We start from the raw sequence: 24581 nt of genomic DNA, 5'->3' as shown, positions 1-24581 counted from the left end.
TAAATATTTTCTCTTTATAACGTCATGTATAAAGAGAAAATAATAAATTAAATAATTATTTTCTCTTTATAAAGTCACGTATAAAGAGAAAATATTAAATTAAATAATCATTTTCTCTTTATAACGTCATGTATAAAAATAAAATAATAAATTAAATAATTATTTCCTCTTTATGAAGTCATGTATAAAGAGAAAATTATAAATTAAATAATTATTTTCTCTTTATACGTGACTTTACCGAAAGAACCCAAGAGTAAATGAAACTGAATGAAACTGAAAAACTCACATTGGCCTCCCCCCCCCGTAGTGAATTGCCACTTGGTTTAACCCGCACACCCCCGCGGTTTCACGCCCTGTTCCCCCCCCCCGTCCGCTCGCGCCACTTGGTCTCTCCCGCCTCCCGGCATGCTGCCCTCCATCAACATGGCGGCCCCCTTGCGGCGCGGCTTGCGTGCGGGACGCGTTCTGCGTGCGGGACTCCGAGCTCACCTCGTCCTCGTTCCCGCTGCCGCTCCCCTCGCTGCCGCTGCAGGCGTTTCACCTCTTCCCCGAGCGGGGCCCGCGGCACTTGCGGCCGTGCGCGCCCGGAGGTGCACGGTAAGCAAGAGGGGGGCCTGTGTGTGGCCGGGCAAGCGCGACCTTGTGGGTGGCAGGGCGAAAGGGTTATTCGTGACTTGAGACGCTGTTGCTCAAACTTAGCAGAGCCTTAAGTGCACTGTAGGTCAGACGGGTTCAGCGACGGTGGGGCTAAGCTCTTGATTACAGGGTGGTGGACATTCTGCGTTACTGTGGCGAGGTTGAGTGCGTGCAAAGATTGGGTAAGCACTGGCGCTCGTATTATTGACAAGCGACGGATGTAACGACGAGTTTATTGTGTTCAGCACTTCTCTGGACTTTGCGCTGTGTTGTTAATTCACTCGTACAAACCAAAACGGGATTGGTATAGAACGCAAACTAAAACAAACATTACACCGGCCCCACCTTCACCAACCAGTACACTCGTATTATACAAGGGCCTACACAGATACTGCACTCAAAGTCACGAGGAATTGTAAAGTACAGTACTGAGCAGTGGTGGTGGTAGTGACTGTAGGTATCTACTAGTCCACTCAGGTCTCCCATTGAAAGAGGTCGTGAATCTATGAACTTGATTGAAGGGTGGTGTGAGATGCCGTTAAGTTCCTATTAAACCAAAGCTAGAGTTCAGTAGAGGTATTTTTCAGGCCCACGTGTTAGCGGAACGGAAGCTATTTTAAATTAGAGAAGTAACAGCTTCCTCTGTCCAACTACAGTACTGCATTTTCATTGTAAAACTCGATCTCCTTTAAGTAGGTGAGAGGCCAATCAGTTTATTCTGAAAAAGGATTGCGTCAAGGAAGATGTGATATATTGTCTCTTGCAAACGTTCAAGTTGTCTGCAGTTTAATTTTACGGCCGAAGTCCAATGTAAGGCGAGCTGTTGGCAAGAGCGTTTTAGGTTTCCTTATAGCACACTTTGTAATGTGTCTTTTAAACAGTTAGGGTTGTATGCCTCATTATTTTACATTGAGTACTTTTATTATGTAATGTTTTACTTGTATACAAGAAACATATACCAAACAACAAAAATATACTAAATTACGATTTTTTGTTGTTGCTTTATGTCAATCCAAAACTTTGCACTGGGTAGCCTCAGTTGTGATGTACACGAAACTTGTATATATACAGTACTGTACTGTATTTCTTTCTCCACACAGCCCTGCTTAAGGCCGCTGTCCTTCACAAGGGAGACCAACTGTACTGTAATCTCAAGGTGAAATGCTCAAAGTGAACATATTAAAGACATTGTGTTTTTGTGGAGCATTATGGGTAATTAAAAGATCACAATATTGTCTCCATGAATATCATGTTATTGTTCATCACCCAATGAGCTTTTCGGACTAAAATGATCGAGCAGCATTTGTTTAAACAAGAACACTGGATAATGTTCTACCTTAAGTCTTATAAGCAGTCAGGCTTGTTAAACATACGGCTAATATAACAAATTGTTATATACTTGATTACACTAATTTACAAAACTGCAACACTGATTTAACATGTACAGTACTCCAAACACCAAATAAAGCACCTTTTTTGCTGTCTGCTTTTGTAACTTAAAATCAATTCGAGATTCATTGTTTGCTAATTGTTATAGTTGACTACCATTTGACCATTCTTGTGCATAAGGCGTGATCAATTACAGACTTAAAAGGTGACAATAAAATACACAAGCCCTTTGTCTTTTTTCTCATTCTTTGTGTTTTTATACATAATGCATACACAAAGTTTACGTGCCAAACAATGCTGTCTGTTTTTACATTTTATTCATCAGCTACAGCAGGTTTTTCCACACTACGTCCAATGCCTATCGCTGCACGCAAGCACCCATGAAAGAGCGGCACCAGAACCCATACAAACTGGTGCAGGATGACATGAGCAACCTTTGCGATGACATTAAAAAGGTATGGTGTACTTGTAGCGCTGATGAGTAACGAGCACTTAACTGATGTTCAGTGTTTATGGACATAGCTAACAATGAATGGCTACTCCTAACGAGGCTTGCTTGCAAGTTACATATTATTTTTAATACTGCAATGCAACATAATGGTAAGCAAATGCTCTAAGAGAGGATGCAAACAGTGTTAGATGCAGTGCAAGTCTTGTTGGATGCTGTGCAAGTTGCCCTCATTGACATTCCATGGAAGATGGGGAATATTACTAGGCATAAGGGCAGCTTCTGATAGCTGCCCTGTGTACATGTGGTTTTAATGTGATATGAAGAAAACATTGGTCGACACCTCAAATAACACGTTGCATATATGAAACCTCAGGAGCTGGTGACAGGAATCGCAGACCTCAGGGACATGACTCATTACTACTTTGATGGGAAGGGAAAGTCATTCCGGCCGATGGTGGTGCTGCTGATGGCACGGGCATGTAATTTCCACCAGCACAATACCAGGTATGTTGAACTTGTTTCAGAGGTGCAGGTATAAGCTGCTCATAGAAAAGTTTCAATAATGTAGGACAAGTAGCTTAAACAGTACAGTAGTCCCTGAGTTAACAGCAACATCAGTTAACAGTTTTTCGGTTAACGTTTTGCCTCCCATAGGACCCCATCGTTTAAAACGTTAAAATTAACGTTAACGACTAACGTTAACATTTGTATTAACGATATGTGTACGTTATGCGCGCGAGCACTAATTATGGCCAGTCCAAGTTCTCGTAGGTGGGTTGAGCGTATCTCAATCGGCGACGCCCATTTATGAGCGTTTAGACCTCGACTGGCTTTGTTTGCATTGTTTTCTATTTTGGCAGAAATGTAATTCCTAATTCGATTAACATTTATTTAGGTTAACAGTTTTCGTCGAACGGATTAAAACATTAACCGAGGGACGACTGTACTCTATTTTTCGATTTAAAGCTTTCGTGACTGCAGGGATTCATCTTCTTGGTTCTTTCGGTAAAGTCACGTAGAAGGGAAGTAATAAAATAATAAAAATAAAACATAATAAAACTAAATAATTATATTATTTTATTATATTATTTTATTATGTTTTCTTTTTATTATTTTATTACTTCCCTTCTACGTGACTTTACCGAAAGAACCAAGAAGATGAATCACGTAGAAGGGAAGTAATAAAATAATAAAAAGAAAACATAATAAAATAATAAAATAATATAATTATTTTATTTTATTATGTTTTATTTTTATTATTTTATTACTTCCCTTCTACGTGACTTTACCGAAAGAACCAAGAAGATGACTGTACTCTACTTGACAATTGGTGAATTTATATTTCCAGTGAGGTGAGCGACAGCCAACGACGGATAGCCATGGTCGCTGAAATGATCCACACAGCCAGCCTCGTGCACGACGATGTAATTGACAAAGCCAACACACGACGTGGGAAACCTGCGGTGAATTTCAAATGGGGTGAGAAGAAGGTAAGACATTGATAGCTGTAACTGCGTGTTGGCCCCTGTTGAAGCAAATTCATCTCAAGTAACAGCACCAGTGTATTGTCTAAAACCACATTAATTTATTGCAACACATTAACAACTCGTAGAAATCCTTCCATATGGTGATGAAAATCTACCAGTTTTTGAAATGTCATCCAACAGTTTTGTTTATGGGAACGTGCAGCATGCTGGGGGTTTTTAGTGGCGTGTGTGGACGATGTATTGCAGGCGATCCTAGCAGGAGATTTCATTCTCTCTGCAGCCTCAGTAGCCCTAGCCCGTCTCGGGAATGGAGATGTTGTGTCACTCCTGTCTCAGGTCATTGATGACCTCGTCAATGGTGAGTCTCAAGCCCGTCATCTAATGTCTATGGTTCATTCTATTGCATCATTTTCAAACCATTACAATGCATATACTAAGTGTGAAATAAATATTGCATTGCACTCTCTTGGCTTTGGATTGCACTCTCATGCTCGCATGTCTTTTGGATTGCACTCTCATACTCACAGGCCCTTCGTATATTACACCTGTTGGGTTGCACTCCCTCGTCGAGGAGGCCCACCTCTTCTCCTTCCTTTCTACAGTTACATGCTTATTTCTCACTTTAACATCATGCTAATCCCTCACATTAACATAGCCACTTCCGTGCCCTCTAATTTCTCACTTTAACATCATGCTAATCCCTCACATTAACATAGCCACTTCCGTGCCCTCTAATTTCTCACTTTAACATCATGCTAATCCCTCACATTAACATAACCACTTCCGTGCCCTCGTTTAGGAGGTCGCTCTTCTATCTTACAGTTACATGCTAATTTCTCACATTAACATCACTAGCCCCGGCCACTTCTTTATAACCCTTGAGCTACACCCATTTCAAACCTTTTAAAACAGTCTGCCTCAGCAGCAGACTATGCTTTCCCACCTGATGACGGACGCTTGTGTTGCGCCCGAAACGTCGTGATTTATTTTATTTTATACCTACGTGACTTTACCGAAAGAACCAAAGAGTGTATGGATTCCTGCAGTCACGAAAGCCTCAAATCAAGAGTGAAATAAATAATTACGTTTCTGTATGCTCCATTTGTTTTGCCTGTGTTCAGGGGAGTTTATGCAATTAGGCTCGAAAGAGAATGAGAATGAAAGGTTTGCGCACTATCTGAAAAAAAACTTCAAGAAAACTGCGAGCCTTATTGCACACAGCGCTAAAGCGGTAAGTTGACACATTTGTCATGGTCAAAGCTAAATTGAACCATTTTTTTAATTTACGGTCTCATTTAAACTGTTTTTCATTTTCTTCTGGGTCTTTTTAGGTTGCTGTTCTTGGTGAAGTAGATACCGATGTCCAGGAAATCGCCTTCATGTATGGCAAACACTTGGGGATTGCATTTCAGGTATTATCACTTACAGATATTACATCAAGAGGTTTCCAGTATCCCAGCGTGATTGTATATGCATTTTATAAATGCTTCATGTCTTATTCTCTCTAGTCTAGACACTCTGTACTCATCTTATCCAGCTTATTGCTAGTTATTGTTGTGATTTAATTTTCTCATTCTGCAGTATTCTCCTTACATCAGTATTGGCACAACTATTGCATGGTACACCTTGTGGTAACTTTTTTGTAAATGTACAGTTTAAATTGCGAGATTAAAATGATAACCTTAAATAATGTCACTTTCCAGTAAAAATCATAGGAAACTAAAAGTTTCTCATAGAACTACGTGAATAAAGCACGTGTGCTTTTTAAGTCTGCTTAGAAATAACTACAGATATTTAATGTTACAGAAAAAAATGGTTTAGTACTATTTTATCAAAAGCTAATCATTGTTGAGACTTCAGAATTCCAAAGAATGACTATTAAAGAAAAACCAGGTTGCAATGAGTACAAGTATTGTACTCCTGTTTGCTTTAGGGAAAACATAATCCTTTTTCTGTCAATGTTTTGCAAGAGGTGTCCTCGATGAGACATACAAATATGGTCCAGTCAATCTTACAGACATTAAGCGCCCACTGATTTTCCATATCAAGAAGGGCGTTCACCCATGTGTTCTGAACAAAAGCCCACAACAGCTGAAAACAAATCTGGACGCTGGACTATCTGATAACAAGCATATCCGATAACAAAAAATTATAAACTTTTAAGCCACAATGAAACACACCTTTACCAGCTCACTGACCAGCGTGGTGAAGTATGGTCATATAACCCCCACAACTTGCAATCTGGAGAGGCTTTAATCAATGGATTGACAAAGGACTGGACATGTACTGTCTCAACTACTTGACAGCTTGCAGAAAAGATCACTAATATGTTTGTTTTCTAAATGTATGACTCAACTAGGATTTAAGCTTGGGTTATTTTTTAACTCTTGGTATATTCACATTCATTAATCGACTTTACCCCCCCTCCCCATTTCTTTGTGGTCAGCTGATTGACGACGTTTTGGATTTCACTGCATGTGGAAATCAGTTGGGCAAGCCAGCTGCAGCTGATCTCAAGCTAGGGCTGGCCACGGCACCTGTGCTATTTGCTTGTGACAAGGTGAGGCCTAAGTCTGCAGTCTCACAAATTATTCCATAGCTCATATAATGGATGTGTATTTCGTACAATACTCAGAATCTGAATTTTTTTTTACATAATGCTCCTTTTTGTTAAGTTAATAATCTGTTTCATTGCTTGCATTTGTTCTGCTTGGACTGTCAGCACCCAGAACTGCACAGTATGATAATGAGACGTTTTAGCCTCACTGGAGACGTTGAGAAAGCTTGGGAGCATGTCTTGGAGGTGAGGATCTTTCTGCATGTTTTTTTTTTATTTCTGTACATGAACATCACTGCTTGTAATTTGGCAGTCCATTTAAAACCAAATGTTTTTTTTCCTCTCTCAAGAGTGATGGCGTACAGCAGACACGAGACCTAGCGCAGCGCTATTGCAGCGAAGCTGTCAAGCTCATCAGCACCCTGCGGCCATCACCTGAACGTGATGCACTCATACGGATAACGGAGATGGTGCTCACACGAGATAAATGACTGAGGGTTAACACCGCAAGCCGCTATTAAATGCCAGTGCTGTTAATGCTTCCTGAAGTAAAGGTCTGCATTGGCCTGAATTTATTGTTTTGGTGGTGGGAATGACATGGGTTGAATAGATTAGTGGAAGGGTATGTGTGCACTCGGTGGAAGGAATAACGGTGCCCAGATTCAGTATGCAGCTGTGCATAAATTGTGATTTGTACAAGATAAATGCGAAACATTTTGCAGAAATATTGTGCGACATTTAAGGGTGCTGATGAAAACTTAAAGCTGTTCAGAGTATTACTACGTTTGAACGGTTATCACTTGAATAGTTTTTATTTTAAACACTTGTGTAATTTCGCATGAAGTTGCAAAATGTTTGAAAGTGTCACCAAAAAGTGTTTGTAATCAAGCTTTTTAAAAATGCAAACATGTTTACATAGTTTTCAAATTGAGGCCAGTAACATTCATTGCCATAATGGCTTTTTTTACATCTGACTGGCAGCTGTATATTTTAAGGCCTTATTGCAACTCGGATGTCTGAAGACATGAGTTTTATCTTGTATATAAAAAAAAAACTTGCAGTCAATTGCGTAGGTTTTTATTTTATTTTTTTGAAAATGTTTGTACATAATATATACACAATGTCAGAAATATGCAAACAGCATGCAGACCTTAAAGTAGCAACAAGCAAGGAATTCTTGAAGGTTGAGCTCAGTTACCTCCTACATATATATTATAAAGCTGCATTAAGATGCATTGTTTCACATACAGCTTATCCAACTGTTAAGTAGTATATGTGTGGCCAACCGCAGTCTTGAAAAAACAACTGAGGATTAGATGCTGTTGTAGCAATTGGCCCCACCTGGTCACATTTCAAAATCAAGCAGTGACTTAACATTAAACAATTACAAAAGTCAGAACAATCACTATTACATATAAGTTTACAAAGATGTACAAAAACCACTCTGCCACAGTTTTTTTTGAGCCTTAGATTACCAATACACTCTGGAAGCTCAAATACAAAATGCAACAGGTACATAGCTATAGTAATTATGTTCTTTCACAAACTCGGCTGCTTTTAGTCATTGACCTATAATAAAGTGAGTCCTTCCAGTCGTTGGAGAAATTCGGAATATAAACATTTGTTCACAAAAGCATTCCACACCTAGGATAAATGCAGACATCCCATAGCAAGGTGTGAACACAGTTGGGCTAGCTGCTTCTAACACCTTTTAAACATGCCATGCTTAAAGTACCTCAAGGTTAACTAAATTTTGTAAGCATGCATTATGCGAGTTACTTTGGCTATGTGGCTCATGGAAAGTCTGGGGTAAATTTGTACACTTGGTGTTCTTAAAAATGTATCGCATGCAAATAAGCCAATGAGAAGTTAGGATATTGCTTCTCTAAGGCAATGGTTTTCAATTGTTGTGGAAACAGACCATTAAATGTAATGAAATTTAGAATCTTCACATGCCTTGGCAACAATTGATTCCTTCCAACTTCACCGAGCTACACCAATCTGCACAAGTGAGGAAAGCTTAAAATGACACCATAATACTGCACTGCACAACTTGATGAAATTAAAATGGCCCGTACATTGTGGACTGACAAGTACTTTCCACAATAGAATGTTATTTACAGACCAATTATAAGGATAGCTTATACAAACTGTCTATTTTGTAGATACTCAAACATGTGAAAATTATCCAATCCAGTAACCATAAAATAAAGCCTCTGCAAGATGTTATTAAAGTGTAGCTCTTATTTTAACAATCACTAGAGCTTTCCATAAATCTCTGCTAAGCAGTAGTTGCATTTTTTTTTCTCACACCACACAACCCACATCACAGCTGTGGCACTCGAAAATTATCCAGATTACGCTAAGTCCATCAAGCAAAACATTCAGCATTAAAACACCATTGTTTCGTTTTGTAACATGAAAATTAACTTAATTTTAAATTACACTTCTACAACCACAATAACCAGTATATAAAAAAAAAATCTTGATTTTTGACAAGCTTAGGAGATGTATCCAAGTATCTCATACACAAGTACTGCTGCAAAAAGTTTGTGGCAAGATTTATCTGCACAGGACAAGATATCTATACAGTACTGTTCATCCACCAACAGAATAGTTGTTGAAATGCTGCAGCAGTTAAAAGTCCAAAGCTGCAAGAAGTCTGTCCCATGGATTGGTATTTGGCAAGAGTGACGCATCGGAGGGGCACAGAACGCTGAGACCAGAGAGCGTAAATCTAGCTGGCGTAGTGTAGGATGGGTTCAACATGGTTTCCAGGGAAAAGCCCCGTCTGGCCGTTCATGGTGCCCTCGTACCAGCCGTCATCATTCTTCTTTATGACATAGATTATTGAGCCCTCCTGGAAGCTCAACTCGTCCTCTTTGTCCTTGTTGTAGTCATACACGGCTACCACTGGGGAAAGAATGGACAACAACACCACAGCTGAATATTGTGTAGGTAACAAGTGTGTTTGTGTTTCTGTGCACACAGACACTTGCAGTGACACTGGTTAAGAAGGTACCCAATGTGTCCTAAGCTCCCTAGTATAACGAGTAAAAGGTAAGGTGCAGCCCAGCAATTGCATAGTCACATTACTGCTGGTGGATTCTCCAGTAGCGGAAGCTCTAGAGCCCTTCTAGAAAGTATTTAGGCTACGCTTCAGGAATATAGCAAATACTTAAAGTGTTATAGTTATTTCTTGTCTGAGGTTCTTTGGCTGCATGCGTGTGCAATGCAGAACCTTGCCATTACCTTTTTCCAGGTAGCTTTTGGGTGCCCATGGAGGGTCAGCCTCAGCATAGGGATCACAGTACTGCACAACAGCAGCTTCCTCTTCCTCGTAGTCACCAGGTGGAGGTGGTGGCATCAGCGGCTCCACAGGCCCCGCTCCAAACCCAGCCAGCTCTTCAGGCGGCGGTGGCAATGGCTGTGACGGGCCCTCCGTGACTTGGAGCAGAATGGAAGATCATCAGCCATGATAAATCCACTGCTGGATGATGGGCTCCACAAGCCATACACTTTCTCATGGTTCTGAGATGTAACAATCTACCTTGCACTTGCACACAACCTTATTTCAATGAGTATCACAAAAGATTGAGATAGATTTGGTACCTAGGTACCATATAGTTTTAAAAGACAATACATGTAACAAAATGTGCAGCTCATTTTTGCTGACATGGAAATGTATTCAAAATAATTAATGTCTTACTGTACAACATATGTACAGCCCTTTGTCAATCCACTGCTGGATACAGGCCTCCCCACGCAGTTCAGGTCATGGTGGATCTTTAACTACACTTTACACTGGTCATTGCGAGTTGTTGAAGATGGAGATGGTAGATGTAGTGGTCACATAAAAGCATAGAAAAACTATTTTGCTGCACTGCCCTCTGCTGCCCACCATACAGCTACTGTGGAGTATCTCCATATAAATCTAGTACCTTTACAGTGCTCTTTAGTCAAGGTAAAAAACTTTCCAAGTTGAGCAGATCTAATTCGTTATCAGTCGCAAATCAGTAGTAGTCATTCCAGATTCCTATGGTAAGGGGACTTTTCTATACAGAATTACCACCAATGACTTTATGACCATAGGAACAGGGTATAGGCCAAGTTGACCAACCTTGTGAAATGGGCACTAACCAGAGGCCATAATGAAAAATGTAGAAATTACAGGTACTCACTGTTCTCCTGCATGCGTGCCACGAGGCCTGTGAGAGGGATCTGTGGGGTGAGCTGAGGCATCGGTGGAGGTGGTGGTGCTTGCATCACTAGAGCACGCACAGAGCAGCTCCAGTTCAATCAAGCGACAAAGTCTCATGGGAAACAAATAGTACGACGCAGTCACCAGTGATGAAAATATTCGGAGAGACAAACTGCCCTGTGTTGTAAGACCAAGTGCACATGCATCTTTGCACGCACTCGGGTTGTGACTGTAGAAGGGACCTCCGTTGAGCTGCGAGCACTGTGAAGTAACCGAGGGTGGGCGGCGGGGAACGCCTGAGCTGATGGATGTGGCTGAGTTGTGTCGTGACATCTGCCTGGGCATCGAGTTGTATTGGGGTGCAGGACCAGCTATACGGGACATACCATTCACAATACACAACACACCAGCCATTAATCACCACCACTCACCAAGATTTGTTGCCAAATTATGTTCATTGACCTCAGTCTAGTTAAAGTACGACATTAAACCAATACCATAAAAGTTTATATTGTGTACCTTAAATTTGTTCCAATATGGAACTAAATTGGGATTATTCAACATGAACATGCTTTTCTCATGTATGATAAGACACAGCCTTACTTAAAAACTATTCATACTCACGAAAATAAATGTATACTTAAGCTGTAAACATTGCACCACATACACAAATAGCTAAAAACATAAATTATTCACATGAATAACACCAATTAGTTCAAGCAAATGTATGCAAACCTATCGCAGATCCATCTCCATAACTTTCTTGCCAGACAAAAATTATTTGCCTCCAATCAAAAATAAACAATGCCATGTCCAATGACAAATAAAGAATGCAACTCAGCATAAAACCACAAAATGCTGCCCAAGCCTCATCAGAATTGTATTAGGGAATTAAGTCAGCAAATGCTACCATTAGGTGAGCCATGCAATAATTAAGACAGGAGCATTGCCAAGATGCTTACTACGCTTATTTCCCCAAGTGGAGTCTTCAGGGGCTCATGTTATATGAAAGGGCCATTCTTGTTGGCTCTACTGCTACTCTAGAATTCAGATGTGCAAAAGCTCCCCAGCGTTAGTCACAGCAGGGACTTGGATCCTTCTTATGGCAGCCTGGCGACACCCCCGCAAAACAGACTAAGCTACTATGGACACAGCATACATTTTGTCTTACCACCGAACACAGGAGGGGGGGGAGGAGGTGGCGGCACACCCATCATGGGTGCTGGTAGCCAGGGAAAACACATACAGCAATTACATATTCAACTATTATTTGTCTACTAAAGTGATGTTTAATGTCATCATGATTCTGTGTTGGTGGCATGTGTTGCAACATGAGCCAAGGTGAAAAAATTACAGCAAGATAAGAACGCCAATTATTTATTTAATTAATACATCATATACAGGCTAAGAGCCAATTTAACTTGGCCCAGACTGCAAGTCAAATAATGAAAATCTAATTATATTTCTAATTACATTTTTGCAAAGTAGCATACAAGAAAATGACAGATATTTAGCACTGCCTAATTGACATGCGTGACATCACACAGCATGTTAAGCAACGCCCTTGAGTACACAGATGATGACATCGATTTGGCAGAGGCATTCAGCTAAGGCGAAGGTTTTCGCCTGACTTGAGGTCACGTATCGATCAAGCACATTGAACCAATGTACATAATACATTTAAAAATATTAAAATGGTGATAATAAAACTAAACAGGCAATCCTGCAGATATAGCAGATTTTAAAATGGCTAACCGCACAAACATTTTCACAATTGCCTGTACAAATTACATGGTCATGCATCACTGTAAAAAAAATGTATGATAACACAACTTAAAAAATTAAATAAAAACAATTAACTCATCACCACTTAAGACATAAAAAAAAGTAATTTTACCAATTATATAAATTATGGATGATAAAGTGTCTGGTTAAATGTATAAGTATGGCTGATATGGACAGAGACAGGTGGATGAACTATGAGATGGACGATGGCCAACAGTGCGGGCCAGAACGGTGGCGCAACAACCTCTGAGCCATAGTGGGGACTGACCTGCGATTTGTGCAGGAGGCAGGGGCAGTGGAGAAGTGAGGCCATCAGGTGGCAAAGGGGACGGGGCAGCTGGGTAATTTGAGTGCAGGTGAAAAGCCGAGGCACGCAGGTAACACATGCAATTACACGTGCAGAAAGGTCACCGAGACTTGCAAATTCAAGGTTATACGTGCACATTTAAAGCATAAGTAACTCACTTCCACATAATCGTGCCAGAGAAAACAAGGTCAGATATTTGTAAACACATTGCATACTACTTGCGGAAGCAATTTACACAGTAGCCAACTTTTAAATTTGCTTTTTTAAGACTTCCACAGTATGTATGAGAAAATATTTGTATTATTATTGTAGAAGGAATCTATGCTCGGAAATGGTATAGGAAATGTAAAAAGTTAGTACACATTAAAGGTTCACACAAGTGGTTAATTTATAAAGGATATTTATTTATACAGGAGTACTGCACTCCATGTGTATTTCGAGGCATGGGCTGGTGATTTGGCTACAAGGATGCATGTGATACTGACCTGGCCCGTAAGCATTAGGAATGAATGGAGTGGGGACCGGTATCGGAACGCCCACACTGCCACTGCCGCTGTTCTCCCGGCTGCCACCACTACGGCTGCCACCACTGCTGCCACTGTAACCACAAACAAAAAGCCAGGGATCAGATGGATGGAATAAAATTAACCAAAATGCATAAAAGCTATATTATACGCTGCATTAAACACATACTTATTTGCGGTCAAATATGTTCCAAGCTTGAAATCAAATGATTTCAGTTTGTCAAAGAATTAAATCAATTTGCCCTCCAAACATTTGTTCTGCATTAAACTTACAACAGAAATGAAACATTCAGTAGTCTCAGTTTTTGGCTCTTTAATAATTTCGTATATAGCTGTTAATTTAGTCCTGGGAACTTTATATGCACTGTTAAAGCATTATTGTGTAAACAAAAATTGATAGAGTAAGCAAGTGCATAAGACTGCCAGACCTTACAAAATGGTGGCCTGTAGGTTATTATTGGGATAGTTCCACCAATTATGCAACCTCACCTTCAACTTTTGAGTATCATCATAATACATGGCATCACAATGAAGGTATGTCAAAGTAAAAATTCACTTCATGATTACTGTATACTGATTACCGACATGACTCAAGTGTCTGATAAGCACATCAAAAATCGTGTAATTGCTTGCCGTCATTAACCACGAGGCAATTAATGGCACCTGTATGTGCGTGCCCTCTGGTTGAGAGAGGCGGTACGTGAAGGACTCTGTGCCTCCTGCTGCGGCGGGTACGTAGGCGTGGCACGGCCGGGGCTTGATGAGTAGTCGTTGGGCAAAGCAGGCGGCCTCACAGGTTCCAGGGTGCGGTAGGGCGAGCTCCTCCTGCCAGCCCCGGCAGGACAGCACAGACACACACGTACATGTACGCACACGCATGGGGGCCGAGTGCATTACAAGGGGACATGGTGCACAACAACAGAGGCCTCACGATGAACAGTTAATGCGGCAGACAAGGGTAATGATTCTGATAAAAGTGTTGTTACAACATGCAAAGCTTGTGTGCTATTTGAGAACCCAACTTGGACCATCTATATATATAAAAAAAGAAAAAAATTGTGTGTGGGTTTGTGGCAGGGTTTGTTTGTGGGTTTGTGTGTGTTCGTGCGCTTGGCTCTCCAACGGTGGGGTTTATGTAAAATAAAAATAGCCAGGTATCACGCCATTAATCACTGCCGTGAGCAAGCGCTATTCCTTTTTCACATCCGTCAACTTTTAATTAGTTTAGCGATTTTGTGCGATTTTTGCGCACTTCCCTTGTATTTATTTATTTATGACGCATGCACGACCATACCAACTCACGCGCCTTTGGTGGGGGGGACGGCCCATGCCAAGTCGCACGCCTTCGGTGGGAGTGAGGGGGTCATTTTCTTTTGCGTTAAAAATCCTATAAAAATACACTAAACGCTCAGGTAAATTCTTCACTGTGTGATGTCCCCCCCACCCCGATGCGTGCAGTGATTACTACTATACAGTCGCTACATGCTACCACTATAGGCCATAGATATTACTGCAGAGCGGCCGGGGAGATCGTGCCTGGGGGGGGGGGGTCAGGGTAGCCCAGCCCCAGCCTGCCAAGGTGCCACCTCGGCCGTCTGGACAATCTAGGCGAGGCCGTAGGCTCTGCACGGGACTAGGCCTCACCACGCCACTGTCAGGTGAGTACTTTGTGCTATACAGTCGATAAATACTGCTATAGAGTCAGCATGTACTACTGTAGTGATAGCAGGTACCACCACAGTCGGTATGCACTGCTGTAATCATAGCAGGTACCACCAGTCGGTATGCACTGCTGTAATCATAGCAGGTACCACCACAGTCAGTATGCACTGCTGTTACATTTCTAAGAGGAGGTTTGAAATATTGTTTTGACCCGGGCAACGCCAGGTACCTCCTGCTAGTTGAAAATAAAAGCCACATCCAACTTGAATCCTCTGGCACAAAAGATGCAACCTCAGTATTACCTCACTGGGAAACCGGCTTTGCCAATTCAATACTGCTGCATCGGATTAAAAAAGCTATAAAACAATGCATATTATTTCAAATGTAAAAACTGCCACAGCATTCAAATTTTTTTCCAAAGCCAGACAGGCCCTGTGTAAAAAGACTAGAAATAGGCTGAAGGAGGAGAGCTGATAGCAAAGACGACGTACCCCTTTCTTCCCAGTGTGCTGCGGGATCGGACGGCGATCGCGTCGCCGGAGTTGTGGCAAGCAGGCGAGTAAAGAAGGGAGCTGTGGTTAACTTGGCTTTGTGAACAATGTTCAAAGAATAGGAGTAAACCTTTTATGGTTCACGCATGCCAAGACACAGCATTGAAAGCTCATATTTTGTCCCTTGAGAAAAGCCACAGCAATGTGCAGCCCAGGAAGACTTTGCACTTAAATTACACCCTGGACATTTTTTTCAAGGCATTAAAGATCTATCAGCAGTTTGGGAAAAAATTAGTATGCCGCAAAATTGATTTAAAGAGACTGCCGAGTTTATTTTAATTCAAGTGGCAATTCTCTACTGAACCAGGATAAACAGCAACTTTACAAGCAGCAGCCGACTTCCACAGAAAGCACTCCATTGTTTATGCTTGGTCAAAGTTATCCCTTTCATTTCAAGTTGTAGTCATATTCTAAGTGAGGTGCGTGTATTTAATGAGCTCAATATTTTCTTAAATTGCATTTCATTTATACTTTAGCCTATCAGATCAAAACGATTTAGTCACACCAAGACGAACTTTAATAATCATCTATAGTACGAAGCATGAAGACCTTTTAATTGTTTTATACTGTACCCTGCACACTACAGTGCAGTAAGAAGCCAGAAAACCTGAAACAAATGAATGACACTGAGCTCCGTAGCCTTTCGGGTCGCTGGGGAGACTGAACTTGTGCAAGGCTTGCATTGAAACCCAAACTGATTGAGTCCTAGGAAAAGTGTATTATTCTCCCTTGTCTGTTTAGCTAAAAAACACATATGAATGCATGCAAGGACGATGCCACATTACTGCCTTTGCACCAAGGTACTTAAAACCCTTTGCACGCCCTAGTCTAGGCATATGAAATTTCACAGCACAAGTTTTATTACATCAGCTGTGCGAGCACTTGTAGTTCACACAACCCTAGGGATGATGGAAATACAGCTACACTTACGTAATCATTATCAGAAGAGTGCAGTGTTGTGCGGAGAGGACTTATATTGGAAAACATGCAAAAACGTAGGTTGTACGAAAAGGAATGCAAAGTATGTTTGCAACCTGAGGGACCGCAATGCAAGCAGAGTTCAAGACGACAGACATGTGAGGGGCATACCCCATGGTGCCACGACCACCCGCTGGTGGGCTGGGGGGCCTCTGAGTGGGCGGTGTGCTTCGCGGAACGCTCACGCTACTTGTTCTCCCATTGGGGTTTCCTCCCTGCTGCAATGAATGCAACAAACCAACAGCATGCAATCTTTAACACTATATTATTATAAAGCACTTGGCGCGCTGATGTTAATGCAACATACATAATACTAATAACATGACTGTAAATACATAATCCTAAATAATCAGGATTCATTGGCTCAAGTAAACATCGTGATAAACTCCCACTAGGGTATGTAATGGCATCTATCACTATACACGTGGCCATCATTGCACATTTCTGTCATATGTACATACAGATTGGTATTTCAAAAGGAAATATTTATTTTTACAACAATGTATAATCACTTTGAAAATTTTAATTCAGCCATGCCCAAATTATGTACTGAACCAGATTAATGAAATCCCTCGAGTGTGCGGTCATTCACTGCAACACATTAAACATGCTTCTTTCTTTACATCTACCTATGCAGGGTACATGTTTCACTTATAACGCAAACAATGCACAGTAATAAACTAAAAAATAAATCTATAATAAGGCATCCAACCTTCAAATACTAAGATATGTTTTACTCTGGGTTTTCAAGAAACCAAGAATACACTTCTTACCTTGACTTTCAAAAGCCACTTTGTGAAATGCAAAGGAGCAACAAAAAATATGTCTTGAGTTAAAGACAAACAAATGAAGGCTGTTTTTAATGACTTTTACGATTTTAATAAAATACTACTTTTTATTACGGCATTAAAAACCAAGTTATATGGGGCATGCATACATAAAGTGGTGTGTACGTATACACACATACTATGTAACTTTAATTATACATAATTGCACTAAACAGACCAAAAAGTTATGCTATCTACACAAGGCCTTTGGTAGCCACCATCTGTACAAACATCTGCTACTTGTCTCATCCTTGTAACTTCCCCCCCCCACATTCTATTAAACAAATCCAAAAGTGTCGAGTTTTTTTTCAATAACCTCGACACATGATTCTTAAAAATAAACATTTTGGTTGCGACAAATGTATACTATTAATAGATCGTACAGTAATCCGTATACACGCAGACATAACATTAAATTTTGTCTACGTTTAAAAACGTTATCTTTTGACCATAAAATTTTACTATAATGTGACATTAATAGGATTAAGAGCTGTTGCACTGTCAATTAAAAAATGTGTACATCATAAAGGATGTTTTCATTCATGTAGCATTAAGATTGAAAAACCTTAAGGTTCATAAACATTTGACCATCTGGAAAAAGGTGCTGTAATCAACCGAAACAACATGCAGGGCAATACGACTTCCTGTGTGGCCAATGTGTAAGTGTATACACTAAGGAACTCCTTGGAGAGGCAGGCTTGGCTGTAAGGGTAAAAGGCTAACTTTTTTTACTTTAATAAACATTTTGCACATTGCCAACTGCATTGTAACCAAATACATATACTTTACAATTTCGATCAAATTCACAATTCTAAGGTGAAAAGCAGACGTATTTCATTTGAACAGTAGTCATGAGGCTTATTAATTATTACCAAACTGCGTAAGTGTCAAAGCATATTTATGAAGGTATCGTCAGAAAAGTATTTTCAAGGAACATTCTGAACATTTTATATATGATGTACATATATTTTTACGAATGAAAAATCACCACCTAGTGGAATATATTTTTGAAAAAATATCATATACAGCAAATAGATGCAGAAGCTTGAAATACAATTTAAGGTGTAACAGACCTTGACAGAGAACAAAAACTTGTAAATTGGCCATGTGCAGTACTGCGCTTACCTTCACACCATGCCCCACGTCGTCCAGTGCGCTATAGTCCACCGGCTTGCGCACGTAGCGCACAGGCCTCTCAGGGTTGACTGGTGCCAGGATCTTGTGAGTGCGAGACGTGTTTTTGTTGGTGGTCAGGATTCCAATCTCACGCCGTGCCACCTTCTCCTTGTGGATGTCCACTGTCTGAAATAAGATCAGCCATCATAATCCATGATTAATCCACTGCTGTATGAAGGTCTCACCAAGCCATCTCTCACGGTGCAGAAATTTAACAATCCAGTACCCAGGATGATGTCATCGCTCCATCTGCACGGTGGCAAGTTACCTCCCTTGGATGCCAAACTAGCCCTTCAAGTGACATGCCCTGTCCATGTTTAATTCATGATTCATGTCTAATGTATAGGAAACAAAACTGAAACAATTAAATCATTGTACAATGGGCTGAGTGTAGTGTATTATATGTATGCCATAGATCTGCTTTCAATTGGAACTTTTGATACGTTATCAGGAAAAGAAAACTATCACTTAATATTACACTTAAGTATATTGCATTTAACAACAAATATAATAATGCAGCTTCCATTAGGTGAATACAAATTGTGTAGTCCAATCAGAAAAAATTCAGCAATTTAAGCTGAGAGAAGGCATTTTTCAGATCACATTATTAAATACAGGGACAGATTTTAATTATGTGAATCTAATTAAAACATCTACATAATATGTCTAAGAATACTATATACATTGCACAATTTGAAATGTCTCGAACACTTAATTTTTTAAAGCCTAAGTGTGATGATGAACCTTCACTGACTGCAAATCAATGCAACAAGCTAGCATCAGGGATCCATTAATTTTATCTCTCTGCATCAAAACAATTACAACAGCAAAAACTGCCACACTGTAGATCTGCCATTTACTATTAAAAAAATTCCCGTGACATTTCCACGTAAATTGAACTGACACAAGGATGCCAATATGCTTCAGCTTGGCACATGTTATGCACGATAGACATTTTTCCGCTTGATACAAGCAGAGCTTGCATAAACATTGCTGGGATTAAAAATTATCGGACCAAATGCTGCACAGGTCAAAACCACCAATCTTCACAGTGCACGTATGATGTTGTCAGTGCTTTCACTTTTACAAAACATTAATTAAAGTTGCTTTCATTGGTTTAGATTTTTCACTGAAAAACAAAGATTAAAAAGGCTCCGAAAGTAACATTTTACCACAATTGCACCCTAATCATCTTCTGTACTATGGTCGGTGATTATCAGGTATCAATATGCACTTTCAGCATGCAATAAGCCACTGAATAGATCATTTGTGGGAAATAATTAATTTATTGAGCATTTCTTCACTAAAAACACAAACCTGATGAGAAATTGAAAATATTAAATATTCAAACAACCTGTGCATGCCCACGTTTAGTGTTTATACATCACACTTTAATTACCACAAAATCACTGCAAATCGAAATCAATGCTTAGACTTTAAGAAACCCAAACTATCACAAATGGAAAAATACCACTGCACGCATGCATTGACAATGATGTATTATATTCACATATGCTATAATAGCAAAAAAATCATTAAAGCACACACTTCATTCATCAAGCCTCGACAAACATTTCATGCACTGGTTGCAAGCTGACCACACTGCAAATCAGTTTAGAGGGTTGTTTTGACAGCAGACAAAGATCATCTTTTCCAAATGTTTATTAACAGCACTCGACACTGCTTCTTAGTTAGATCTTTGGCTGCATTCAGTGCAGCCTACTAGCAAAATTAAGGTTGTTTTTATTATTACGTTAACTTTATTTAGAAAATAAACCTAACTTTTCGAATTGATAGTCGAACATAACCAGTGTATTATTAAATCAGCTTGTTCTTGTTAAGATTTTTCTAAAGATAGTTTCTGCAGTTTAACAGTTAATGCATTTTCCAGAGTTTCCTAACAGCTGGTTTGCAGATATTACCTTTCAAGTGGGCTTCCATTTTGCCACAATTTATGACGGAATGATATTCATAGTCTGAAATAATAAGTTTACAAAATGATATCCCCATTTACCATGTTTTCATGAAGCACTACATTTTTCTGAGTTACACTTGCCCATACGTATATCCCCAGTCTATAATATATTGCCGTATTACATTTTCCAAGTTGGACTACTAGCACTATGTACCGAACACCTATAATTATCAAGGGGATGTAACATATTCTACATATACAGTATAATGATAATGTACAGCCCTTTGTCAACCCAATTCTGGAAGAAGTCCCCTCCATGCTGTGTGAAGAATGAGGGTTATTTCACCATACCTGGGCAGATATGGCTTAGCAGTTAAATGACCTCACAATAAAAAGGTTTTAGTGCAAAGATTCACAGCTCAAATCCAGCGGCCATCCTGATTATTACTGCAGGTGTAATAAACATAATAACATGCGCAGCCTGCTTCAGTGGTTGTTAAAGATCCCCCGACGTAATTTGCAATCGTAGGCAATTGTCATTTGGCATCAGGGTCCACATTTTCCAACTTAGAATATTATCCAAAAATGATGAAATGAGGAATATACGTAGCAATCATTGCCACCTACTGGCAGACTAATGCCCCAAATCACCCTTGCATGAGACAATCCTAATTTATTGAGTTCTCCCCTGATTTAACAAAAAAGTAATGAAACATTCTTCCTCAACATACAAGTCAGCAGAGATTGGCGAAGGGAAACCCAAGGTATAACTCGCCTATGATTTTAGCTATGGCCAGGATTCGAACTTATGTTGCTGAACTTATAGCCAAGTGTGAATATCACTGTGCCACTCCTCCACACCACATATATCACATGTACCGGTGTGCAGAAGCAGCTCTAGATCTCAATTTGCCAAGGAAGCTTCACTCTTCACTTTCAATAATTTCACAAATGTCAACAAGAGCATTTTAAAAAATTTAAATTATTTTGGATTCATATAAAACCAAAGCTGCCTGGCAGCTGCAGTAGTTTAAAACTGCTGTAATAAAACAATCCCAGTTATAGTATTCGCTATATGTAAATAATGCAGTTAATACAAAACATTACTGCCAAAATTACTTTTTGCAAGAAACGTCAGATGGATGTTGGGCAGAAACACTTTCCTCTTTAATTTCAGTTACTTTTAAATAACAGTGCAAATGGTTTTCATTTTGTAAAATAGCCATTGAAGCAGCAAATACAAATGTGTACTTCCTCAGACATCAAACAGCCACTTAAATAGTTTGTAAATTTGTAACCATTTATTTTAATTCAACGAAAATCCGGCAATATATTATTTTACAAATTGGACCAAAAACTATTATAATATAACATTATAATATAACATTTCTCCTCCGTCGATGTAAAATAATGCTTAATAAGAGCGGTAAGATTTTTCTATTAAATTTAGTCAAATGTTTATTTTATGAAAAGATCAATTATAACCATATGTAAATATGTCACCAACTGTTCATATGGTTTGTCAGTGGACTGTATACGTAGCACATATGCTAGCCAAAAACCTGATCTTTGACAAGAGTATTGAATACGTGTGACCTCAGCAAAAATAACTAAACATCCTATGAAAATCGGTCATTGTACGCGCTATTTGACCTGAGATATGTGGTTGATGGAGGACTCCATCTTGCGAAGCTGAGAGGCCTGGATATCCAACATTTGCAGGACATTGTTGGCGAGAGTGTTTATCTGGTAGGCGACGCTTGCCAGGGACTGGGTGGTGTATGCCTTGGTCTCCTCGAGAGCCCGCCACTTGTCCTGTGCCTGTTAGGGTGCACAGCAAACAATCCAGCTGTTTAACATTGCGCGTGTTGCACTGCAGGCCGCTTATTACTGCAGCAGCAGCATTCCCACAGTAATAGGTGGTGGCTGAAAACAGGGCACACACACACACTCATCAGCCCACCACAGACAGTACTGTAATACGAATAGCAATCAAATATACAGCCAGCGCCTGCTGCAAAAAAGACATCTTTTGCGCTGCACTGCCGCTTTTCCCCACAAATTGCACATTCACGTACGACCCGGAATTTCTATCAACGTGGAGATTGTAGTATTGTTTTAAATACTGTAAATGACATTGTTTAAACGCTGGCTTTCTCTTGCACAAACAAAAGATTCCAATGCAGAGAATGCATGCACTACAGTTCGCCTACACGCTGAATATTAAAGGAGGTGGGGGGGGGACGTTCCATTTCTTGTACAATTTTACATCTGCAATTGAACGATTTTCGTGTGGAGCATGTGACCGCATTTCTGCTTCAGCGGTGGCGTTATACATGACACACGTGTAGAGTAGCACACGCGAGTAAATCCGTGCAATATTTTAAGTGCCCTTTTTTGTATGCGATTTAAAGAGCAAAAGCGTATGGCGGTTGCAGCTTCTGAAGCCACGGAAAACAGCATCACCTCTACCCACCACCATGCTTCTTCCATTTACTACGACCACATCATGTCTCATCACTTCATTGCCCTCGTCATCAGCAACTATAATTCTTCATAACCACCACCTCTTGCATTTATTTCCATCAGTATTTCTTACAACTACCGTTCCATCATCTCTTTCTCTCTCTCTACCATCACTCACTACCATTACCTCTCATTTACCACTATCCCCATCATGCCTCATCACGTTATAGCCTATATCAAGCTATAATTTTCATAATTACCACTACATATACAGTATATTGGTATCGTCAGCATGTCTTATAACACCGCCATCACATCTCTCATCATCACCACCACCACCATCATCATAATTTCTGTCATTCATCATTCACTTGGACTACCCTCCAATCAGCTCCAGCAACTGGGTGCCACTAATTGTCTTGCCTTAATTAACACCACAGCCAGTGTGTCATCAGGCAATGCATTATAGCGTACTGCGTGTTAGAACAAAACACAATACGGCATTTAACATACAGTATTTTGCCAACATATCTTCCTCCAATCATTAAAAAAAATGTTCAACAAACACGCCGATACCCGAGCTCGATCCGGTCATTCGTTGGGAAGCCAAATGATCAGAAAAGTAGTTTTGATGATCACAATAAAAACTAAGGATATGTGTATATCTGTTTTTTCTCATCTTTAGACCGCGATTCGTGCCGTATTGACGGGCCATCCCTGCCCACGGTGATGATGGTGATGATGATGGAAGTGATGATGTTGATAATGGGCGATGATGAATAATAATTGTGGCGAGAATGAAAGTGCCGACGACAGTGGTCACGGGTAGCGAGGATAGTGATTTCGTCGTACCCTGGTACCGTAATATTCATATCGCTGTTACCGATATTGACTATTGTCATGATGACCAGTGGTGAGGATATCGATTATGACGTTCAATCGACGATGATTCGTGGTTAGAAGTGTCAATGCTGCTGTCAATGCTGCTGAGTGATGATGACAGTACAGTATTGACAATGAGTGTCCACGAGCAAAATACTTTCTGACGTTACTCCTCCTGCTGACAGCGGCGAGATTGCTCCCCATGATGCCAATGCTATTGTTCGTGTTGCTTATGACACTGTCGCTGTTACCGATTGACCATAACGCCTATGACACGGCAAGTGGTGAACGTTACCATAACGAGTGTCCATGATCACGACGCCGTTATTATCATTGCCTCTGCTGCCTCTGCTACTGCTGCTGTTGCTATCGTCGTCGTCGTCGTTGTCGCTGCTGCTGATACCGACGAGACCATCGCTGCTGACGGGCAACAATAAAGGCGACCACGACAACGAGTGACCGGTGCTGACGACGCCGCCGTTATTGTCATTGCCTCCCACGACTGCTCACGACGATGATGCCCAACGATGATGGCAATGCTGCTAACGCCGACCGGTGTCGACGGCGAGCGAACACACACACACGTGTGGTGGGATGGGGGACGTGCCTGTATGTAGTTGTTCTCGCAGTAGTCGGCCACTCGTTCCAGGTTGCGGTGGCTCTCGATGAGCGCGTGTCGCGCCACGGGGATCTCCTCCTCTAGCAGCATCTGCAGCTCCGCCATCTTGTGCGGGCGCAGCCGCGTCTCATGGCGCGCGCCGCGGAGCCGGGAGCGGCGGGCGGGTGG

At 40.6% G+C, this 24581-nt stretch overlaps 2 protein-coding genes across 6 annotated transcripts; one reads left to right on the top strand and one right to left on the bottom strand.

Moving 5' to 3' along the window:
• The first annotated feature begins 396 nt into the window (after positions 1 to 396).
• PDSS1 (decaprenyl diphosphate synthase subunit 1) lies at positions 397 to 7585 on the top strand. The gene is made up of 11 exons (XM_078598062.1): positions 397 to 597; positions 1737 to 1792; positions 2351 to 2480; positions 2850 to 2980; positions 3825 to 3966; positions 4210 to 4321; positions 5085 to 5194; positions 5295 to 5375; positions 6410 to 6523; positions 6686 to 6766; positions 6871 to 7585. Exons 1-11 carry the CDS (start codon positions 406 to 408, stop codon positions 7009 to 7011), a joined length of 1290 nt encoding a protein of 429 aa, XP_078454188.1. The 5' UTR covers positions 397 to 405; the 3' UTR covers positions 7012 to 7585.
• Positions 7582 to 24581, bottom strand: LOC144720909 (abl interactor 1-like). 5 transcript variants are annotated; one of them, XM_078598056.1, is made up of 12 exons: positions 24402 to 24581; positions 22100 to 22267; positions 18481 to 18657; positions 16640 to 16746; positions 14001 to 14162; positions 13299 to 13411; positions 12775 to 12843; positions 11893 to 11943; positions 10940 to 11092; positions 10702 to 10788; positions 9773 to 9967; positions 7582 to 9433 (listed from the first exon to the last, which is right to left on the bottom strand). In XM_078598056.1, the coding sequence occupies exons 1-12, from the start codon at positions 24516 to 24518 to the stop codon at positions 9258 to 9260; spliced, it is 1575 nt and encodes a 524-aa protein (XP_078454182.1). In that variant the 5' UTR covers positions 24519 to 24581; the 3' UTR covers positions 7582 to 9257. The 5 variants fall into 5 exon arrangements, with proteins under 5 accessions (XP_078454182.1, XP_078454183.1, XP_078454184.1 ...); XM_078598057.1 differs by having other exon boundaries at positions 16640 to 16743; XM_078598058.1 differs by lacking the exon at positions 11893 to 11943.

Source organism: Lampetra planeri, chromosome 10, assembly GCF_965212315.1.
Source record: "Lampetra planeri chromosome 10, kcLamPlan1.2.h2, whole genome shotgun sequence".
Classification (NCBI taxonomy): Eukaryota; Metazoa; Chordata; class Hyperoartia; order Petromyzontiformes; family Petromyzontidae; genus Lampetra; species Lampetra planeri.
The sequence above is the reverse complement of the archived record's forward strand: the minus strand, read 5'-3'. Positions and strand labels throughout refer to the sequence as shown.